We start from the raw sequence: 9,273 nt of genomic DNA, 5'->3' as shown, positions 1-9,273 counted from the left end.
ACAGCCTAGTTTATTGGTTCTCCTGAACAATTTCAAAAACGTGAGATAAGAGGTATTAGCATGAGGGTTGCGATTTGTGGCCAGGAGAACATAGGAAGTCGTAAGAACCAGCCTAAATACATTTTCTATACAAATGTATAGAAATGTTATCACTACAAATGATTTTTCGGAGGGATAAAACACAATAAAATGTTCAGTCATGAATACAAATTACGCGCAATGATAACAACTATGTGGTACCAAAATCTCATTTTCGAAAAAACTTGAGATAAGAGGTATTTACAAAACAAACATTTTGTAATTTGTAATTTCATTTTTAAAGACATTATTTGTCATTTTTATGTCTTATTTTGAGCAATTTGTAAGCTTTGATAAATGTTTATAGAACTTTATAGTAAAATAGAGTAAAATATTTAAAAGAATGTATTTTTATAAATTTAAAACAAATGTTTGTAATTTTTTAGGTAATTTTTAAGTCATATTTGCATTTTTTTTTTAGGTCATTTTTTGATGTTTTTAAGGTTATCAACTTCCGAGCCATACTATTATTACTAATAATCAGTGCCTACTTAGGGGGGTTTTCAATATTAAGTTGTACGAATACGTAGAACACCGAAAATCGTGAACTTTTTAATACTATAACTTAAAAACTAATGATTTTCGGCAATTCATTTTTGCAACTCGTTGTAATACATAGGTATCCGAAAAAAAAAATTAGAAATTAGCGTGGACACTAAACTAGGTTTGTTCCCAATAAATTATTATAGTTGTATGTATTAGTATAATATTCGTTGAATTTCCGGGGGGGGGGAGGGGGGTGAACCCTCTACAGCTATACCCACTCTCAATAGCAACCTAACCATTTATAAACAAAAATTTCAATCGTAAATCTCAAAATCCTTTCTTAAATGTTAAATAAAAAAAATTAAGGGCAACTTATCGAACAACTATCCTATATTATTTTAAGTAGAACCAGATCATATACACATTGAGCATAATCTTATCAAAATCGGTTGAGTAGTTTTGGAGTGCATTGCACTTAAACCCATTGTACGCTAATTTTTTATATAAGATATTATACCAAGAATAACAATTTTAGTTATTTTGTAGTTATTTAAAAATATTATTTGTGGGTACTGGGTACCTACTTGAAACCTCTCAAGATTTGATAGTATGAAAATAATGTTAATTCAACTTACCGGCTATACCGTATAATAAATATTATGGTAAATATTCTTTTCGGGAATTAAATGAATAACTCGGGTATGTTCTAATGAGTTATTCAGTTATGACTATTAATTCTCAATAAAAATTGCATTATATAGCCAACATTTTTTACAAAATTGCAGTACCTATGTTTAAACAAGGTAACGATTTTAGTTATTATTTGTTGTAAACAAATATTATCCGTAAGGACTTGATACTTTTCGCCACTACGCAGTGGCGTAATTAGGAATGTGTCCTGGGGGGGATATACAATTTTTACACACAAAATATTAAATTTTCATGTACATTGGTGAGTATATAATATAATATATAATTTATCAAGACCAGGGGGATCTATCCCCCCACCCCCCCTTAATTACGCCCCTGTAGGAACCTTAATAATATTATTAGATACTTTTACAGTTCTACTATACGGTATACACAATGCAATTTTAACAATCAATACATTTTAATTGCTTATATATTAATTGTCTATTTTTATTCATATAAATTTAAATGTTCACATGACAGTATGACACGACACGATGGTAAAAACACGACAAGGCACGAAACACGAAGAAGTTGTGCAGGCTTTACAAAAACAAATATTATATTATATTATACAACTACCAACCTCACTTTTATGTAATATAAATAGTCACTAAATCGATATTTATAAAATATAGCGATATAGGAACGTCGCGAAAATTTCTCGCACCTGCGTGGAAACACGTCAAAAAACGTCGTCGTCCCACTCTTGTCCCGGAGCAACGTAATCATCGCCATCGTCGTCACGTTCATCCGGTTCCTCGGTCGTGGTCGTGGTAGGAACAGGGTAGTCAACAACGGTATCCGGTGCGGGCTCCCATCGAAGGTGGACCTCACCCTCGGAAAGCCTACCACCGCGATTATCATTTACACCGCTGACAACGTAGTCGTCCGAGTCCGTCCAGTAGTCCTCGACGTCACCACCGTGGTCTTGCACGGTTACCGGCTGCGGTAGCGAATATAACGTATTCGGGTCCGTGCCAGGTCTCGGTATCCATATGTGATCGAACTCGGACCTGGGTCGGTATTGGTGTCGTTCGTTGTCTGTGTACACGATGCGCCGCCCGTGCGAATGGGCCAGAAACAAGCCCAACAGGTCGTAATGCACTACGCAAGCCAACGCCACGAGTAATGCCTGTGAAACATAGAAACACGTTAATATTATGCGTAGGTAGATTATGCACGTGTCACGCTGCGATTTTTTTTTATTGAGGACCAGGATGAAATCCTAATATCGATCGATGACGCGTTCTAAAATCCGGATTTATTCATCATTGGTAAAACGAATAACCTACCTAAACGAATTATTTTTATATTTCTGCAGTTTTTTTTTTTTTTTTTGTTGCTTTAAAGTATGACGTGCTATAAACAATCGACTTACAGATTTTGATTGTAACGATTTTCTTATTTAAAAAAAAATATATTTAAAAAAAAAAAACGGGGAAGTTTCTCTGCTGTTTATAGTGTATACTATATATACTATATAGCTTGGAATACTCGAGTGAAACTTCACATTGAGTATTTCAGTAGGTCACTGTAGCAATGTTAGAATGACCATATTGTTAAATATGAATGCAATGATAAATATTATTATTTATTTGTATACAATAAAACGATTATTGGCGGTGATAGTCTGTTAGTCTATCAACAAAATGTTCAACGATTTTGACAAAATTCGTCGAAATTTGAAATTAAACATTTGAACTATTGTAGAAAAAAAATGCGACTATGTATTAAACATTTTAAATCAATTTTTTCAAAAACTGGTTTAGTACTTTAGTGTTATTATTTTTATTTTTCCCAATTATTTTGAAAATTACTGAGAAATTTCTTCTCTTGACGACTTGACCTCCCAAACTCCCTAGAATAGATGAAGATCAGAATATTTTTTCTACTACCTACAAAAATATAGTCTTTAGACACAAAAATAAAAATATAATAATATCAACTAGGTACCTATTAAACATAGTAATATAATGTCGTCAACCTTTAGGTGAAAATAAATAAGCTGCACTGTCACACATAAATCATAATTCAGCTATTAATATCATCTAAAATGTATTCTTGGAAGTCACGATAATCTTCAAGTACCATTTATCCATCTAGATTTCGATTGATATTTGATATTTATACCTCAACATTCTTAGAAACGTATTCAGGTTCAGAATAATATGAAATCAATATTGATTGACGTTTAAAAAAATTAATAAAAAATTCACAACGAAAAAAATTAATGTTGCAGATATCCATTAAATGTATCACTCAGCACTCTGTATATAATAATATTATATTTCGATAGTTCACTTCATTCTTATTTCTTTTGTTGTGGTACCGATTTTGTTAGTTATACTATGATGAAAGGATATTTTATTTTTAGTTTTATAAACGCACAGCGTATACCTCCTAATATAGTTTATTATATTTTATTGTATTTAGGATGTCCAAATCATATTTTGATTTAGTTTTAAAAAACAATTACTAAACAATGGTAATATTTAAATATTTATTTAACAATTATAATTTTAAGAGATACGTATAATGTATATAAATTATAAATATAAATTGAAAATTAATTAACGTAGGTATATTATGAATATTTAATAGATATGCAGTTATTAGTTTGTTGATTATAACACATTCCATTTCTACATCAATGAATTTCAATTTTAATTGCAAATATAATTATTGCAATTTATATTTATTGTGAAGTGTTATAATAATAATTTACAATGAATTGAGTTCGAATAAAATAGTTTAGGAATTTAATGAAAATAAAAAATACGCTTTATGTAAGTAGATAGTAAAACTACTAAAACATTAATTAAAAGTTCAATATTCAAAAGAATTAACAAATATATTTGCCTACCATTTAATTAATTTATTATTTACAGAATAATATTGGAATTTGAAACTCAAAATAAACAATAAAAGATCTTTAAGGGTAACCTAACCTGTAAAAAAAGCCAATTATATACTTATTACTTATTAGTTACTATAATACTGGGCGATATGTTTTTTTTACAAACATGTGTTAATATGTAGGTATACAATTAGTAAATATGCTTGAAGTAGTGATGCACTGATGCGGTACTCCTAGTAGGATATTTTATTTTAGGCTTTCTTTCATTTTACTTTTATATATATTTTTTTAAAGGTTTTTCTTTATATTTTATACATTTATACTCCAGCACTCAAATGAAAACAAAATGGCTTCTAACTTATAAAAATACCCATGTTAAACATTTTACTGATTGGAGCGTTGAATTTATTATAGCCTTTTAGATCAGTAAAAATATTTCAATTTTCTACTTTGAAGGCGGTTTATGGTAGAACATTGAATCTAGTTGGTTGAAATTTTAAAAACTTGATATTATGATTACCAAATATTTATTTTCTAGAAGACAGTGTGATATAATTATTATTTATTATATATTATTTTATATTATGCGTATTTTTTTGGCGAAAAATAGTTCAATATTCACACAATATTACGTTATTATCAACAGAATAATATTAATTAATTTTGATAGTACCACTACTCACTATACTATAGTAGTACCTAGTAGTACACTAGTACCTATAAATAAATTATAATGTGTTATATTGTGTACATAGAAATAGGGGCTAATGCACACCCCGACACCTCCCCGCTCAGAACCGTTTTTCGTATACAATGATTTGTTATTGAATTCAAACTTAACAGTTGACACATCCAATACAATCGTAGCATACTCAATGACGATGTAAAATCGAAACCTTTACGTAAATATACAGCAGAGTGATTTCCCGTGTTTGTTCTTTGATTAAAAACTTTTACATTTTGACAGATATTGCTAGACTGGAGATTGCTGTAAGTTGTAAAATTGTCGTTTTGACTTATGTGTGCGTGTTTGGTTGGAACAGTTTGGTTAAAATCGTATGGATTTTTCCACTTTATAGTTATCCAAATATCCAGTACCAATATTACAACGGATTCAATCAATATAATAATAATTTCATGTAGGTCCTTGAATGTGTTTCCATTTGGAAATTACCCATTACAATAATAAATAATAACATAGGTATTATATAGAACACGTTCTACGTCATCAATGTTGTAGGTATATACTATATACCTACGTGGCTACGTATTGTATATTGTAACATTTCAATGAGAACATTAAGATCGTATAGCTGGTACTCAATGTTACCTATGTAATATAGCCAAACAGCAAATAATAATAATATGTATAATAATATAATATTGTGTATCAGTATACCACATAATACACTATGTATATAAAATGTATAATATAGACTATAATATCATATATCAAATAATATGCAACCATGCAGGTACCCTATTGTGCTTCCGAAAATATAACGTTCATCTAAGAGAAAATAACTGACACAGATTATATAGAATGAAGTTCTATACTATTCTATAACTATTATTTTGTTCTGGTTTAATTACCCAGAGTAGTTAAAATTTTAGGAATTTTAGCCTATACAGGTAAAAAGTACCCAGTACCTACCTACCTATCAACTAAAACTGATGTTATTTTGATTATTTATGTCGTTACAACTTACAATGCTGACCGTAACCCGATCGCAGAGATATAATGAAATTATAGGTACTTTACCGGTTACCCACGCATAAATCCTATAATATAATATAATATATTGGATGATATATATAAATAGTTATTCAATAATAGGTATACATAATACATATGTATAATGAAAATATTTGTTATGAAACAATCTACAGGCTGTTGTATATCGAAAAAGTTGATTGATATTCAAATATTTCTGATTATGTAGCCGACATATTTTAATACGATTTAATTAATTCATCATTAGTTTTGATATAAGACGTGTAGGTTTGGTTTTAGGTACTAATAAATACTTGCAATGTGTAAATTAATTATACATACCTACCTTTGTTACCGTCAAAGACATAAATATTTAGGAATTAACGATAATATGGAACTAGTCATCAGAGATATTTTCGATCGAATTAAACTGTAAATACCTACGATATTGACATTTGACTAGGAAATAACGTTAACGCGGATTTTTTTAGCCAATGGTGCATATTTTAATGACGATAATTCCGGCCTTTGTCAGCCATAGCCCATATTTGATAAAAGTGTTAAGAAGTGATAATAAAAGAATTAGAAGCAGCTTGCGTTGTAAAATACTAAAATCGACTTATAATCAGTAGGTACTATAACAACAATATACTTCCGGGATCTGATATAATATAAAAGATAGCCATCATTATAAAATATAAATCGTAACGAAATATTATATTATAATATTAATTGTTGTTAGTACTTGTCACATTATCATTGAAAATTTGGCCCACGAGATTCCAATATTGGTTCAAAGTTTCAAACATATATACATTATATACCTACCTAATTATGATTTTTGAAAACAGTCTTTTAAGAAAAATGTACACCTATATTTAATAATTGATTGAATATTTTGGAATTGGAATTATTTAGTTTGAACGCTGTAATAGTTGTAACCAATATACAATGACTGTTTTACTTTACAATAGTAAATTGTATATTATAAAAATATGTCTTGCATTTTACCAATAATATTATATTAATTCATTCATTCGTTGTTTAACAAAACTCAAAATACTTTTTATTTAATGTTAAAATATGAACGAAAATAAAAATGTCGAGATACATAATATGTATAAGGTTTTAGGTAAAATTAACTAAATAAAAATAATTAATAATCCACGATGGAGTACCGCTATATTATGTTTCTAGTTTCTATAGACGCACCAATCGCGGTATGCCTATACTACAATAACATGTGTTAAACAATGCAGTGGTTCCAAAATAAGTAGGTATTATGGTGCAAAGCATATTATTAATTTATAACATGATACATAGCTAGCCAAAATATAAATTTTAAATTAACTTACCGTCATTATCCCAAACGATATCATGTCAAGTAATTATTGTTTATAACACTACATCGCATTTGAAATCTTATATTATAAAGTGATTTTTTCTTTGGTTTTTATTGGTTTTTTTTTCATACAATTTGATTTTCCGTGTTTGTTTAGCTGTCGGCCATGTAGGAATATTGCAGTATGAAGCGTCATTGCGTACTGCAATTGGGTTTATGGAACGGGAAACATATAATATAATATGTCCCGTGTATATTACACCTGTATATTTTGTATTTACACTTTTAAATAGTCTGCACACTGTCTTCAAATCCATTGTGTTAACGTTATGCGTGGCTACGAAGTAAATAGTTTATAAGCTTTTCATATTTAAATTGTATTCAAAATTGTATCATCGTCGTCGCAGTGTAATTTTATTAAAACACGATAAATTTTAAAAATATATTTGAATAACAATAGGCATATAGATCCATTAATAATATCGTTTTAGATTCTGAGCGGATCGACGGATGTATTGATTTTACAATGATGAGTGTTTTTTTAATTTTTTTTGTGTGTCATCACGTTGTAAAACAGTAAAAATGTTTAGATATTCTTCAACAGTATCTTATCCGCTACAAAAGTGAATCTAGTTGGTACTTTGGTGGGTCAAAAGTAAAAATTTTCCAGTAGTTTTCAAAAACGTCGTGAAAAACAAAAGTAAAATTAAAGAAAAACGGGAATTATTACGCAAAATCGATTTCGGTTGTTGGTATAACAGATGACCGTACCAACTCAAAATAATTTGCAAATGTTCGTATTATTTTTACGAATTTTGGCTAAATTCTAACTGCATGCCCTCATAAAAAATTATTGTGGATTTACGCTCAATTTCATTTTTAAATAAGCTAAAAACGACTCACTAGAACCTTGTACCTATTACATTTTCAAGTTTTTTAATCCAGTGAAAAATTTTTTATTGACAATAATTTAAAAATGACTCACCGTGAGTCAAAATATTTTGGACATTAAATGGTGTATATAAATGAATTAATATTAACAAGAAGTAAAAATTAAATTAATGTTTTATTTTTTTTTTAATATTAGCTTCTGAGCGGAGAGATGATAAAATACGTAAAAATTACGGAAATGTGCATATTATTTTGAGTTAGAAATTTATAAAGTTTTTCTATTTAAATCTAAGATTTGAAAATGTAATACAAGATTTCTCATAAGTTTGTCTAGCTTTGTCAAAAAAAAAAAATGTCTACAAGCAATCCAAATTAAATTTTTATGAGCGTTTAAAGTTCATATTTTTACTAGATTGGATATTCACTCGATTTCTCATGTAGCTACTTTGTTATTTTGTTGTAATTCGAAAACGAATAACTGTAAGTAGATACATGAAAATTTGACTGAAAGATTATATTTTTATTTTCTATATACCGTAAAAATTTGAAAATATTTTGACTCTTTTTGAGCTGTATACGGATATTGTATTATTGTCAGTTTTCAATTTTTTTAGTTTTTTTTTCTATAAATATCAATAAAGTTTTATCTGTTGGGCCAAAAAGTGTATACATTTAATACAAAGCTCCTGATATATTGTTACAATATCAGTTGAAAAATATTAAAAATACATAGGCACAATTTTTTTTTATAAGCATTTAAAGATCAAATTTGGACAAAATTTATCAAATTTTAATTTGAAAAATTATTTTGTAGTTAAAAATTTATAAAATGTTCAATTTTTGTATCTAAGAATTGAAAATTTAAAACAAGATTCCACGTAAGTAATTAATACTGTTACCAAAAAATCTAAAAAATACATTTACGCAGTTTATTTTTATAGTCATTTTAAGTACAAATTTGGACGAAATTACATATTAAAAACCTAGGATAACTATTTTAGTTATTTTGTTGTGATTGTATAATATTATTCGTGGGTACTTGAAACTTCTAAAGTATACTATTATATATCTATGATAGTACCACGGTTTTTTGTTGATGTATAACGCGTTATAAGTACCTAATAAATATTATGATATGATTAATTTGGAATTTATTATAGGTACCTAATATAATATTATGTCTTATACCTAGACTAACATACCGTCTCCGCT

The 9,273-nt window shown here is 28.3% G+C and overlaps 1 protein-coding gene across 2 annotated transcripts; it reads right to left on the bottom strand.

Annotated features, from left to right (window-relative positions):
* Positions 1-470: 470 nt before the first annotated feature.
* Positions 471-7,539, bottom strand: LOC100572990. Of its 2 annotated transcripts, none has more exons than XM_003244149.4 (2): positions 7,184-7,539; positions 471-2,389 (listed from the first exon to the last, which is right to left on the bottom strand). In XM_003244149.4, the coding sequence occupies exons 1-2, from the start codon at positions 7,205-7,207 to the stop codon at positions 1,940-1,942; spliced, it is 474 nt and encodes a 157-aa protein (XP_003244197.1). In that variant the 5' UTR covers positions 7,208-7,539; the 3' UTR covers positions 471-1,939. The 2 variants fall into 2 exon arrangements, with proteins under 2 accessions (XP_003244197.1, XP_016659461.1); XM_016803972.2 differs by lacking the exon at positions 7,184-7,539 and adding an exon at positions 6,175-6,496.
* Positions 7,540-9,273: the final 1,734 nt, after the last annotated feature.

This window comes from Acyrthosiphon pisum, chromosome A2, assembly GCF_005508785.2.
Source record: "Acyrthosiphon pisum isolate AL4f chromosome A2, pea_aphid_22Mar2018_4r6ur, whole genome shotgun sequence".
Classification (NCBI taxonomy): domain Eukaryota; kingdom Metazoa; phylum Arthropoda; class Insecta; order Hemiptera; family Aphididae; genus Acyrthosiphon; species Acyrthosiphon pisum.
The sequence above is the reverse complement of the archived record's forward strand: the minus strand, read 5'-3'. Positions and strand labels throughout refer to the sequence as shown.

Excerpts from the sequence above, each read along its gene's own strand:
- LOC100572990 (XM_003244149.4), bottom strand. The coding sequence starts at position 7,207 with ATGATATCGTTTGGGATAATGACG. Across the intron at positions 2,390-7,183 it reads TATCGTTTGGGATAATGACG|GCATTACTCGTGGCGTTGGC; the intron begins GTAAGTTAATTT and ends TATGTTTCACAG.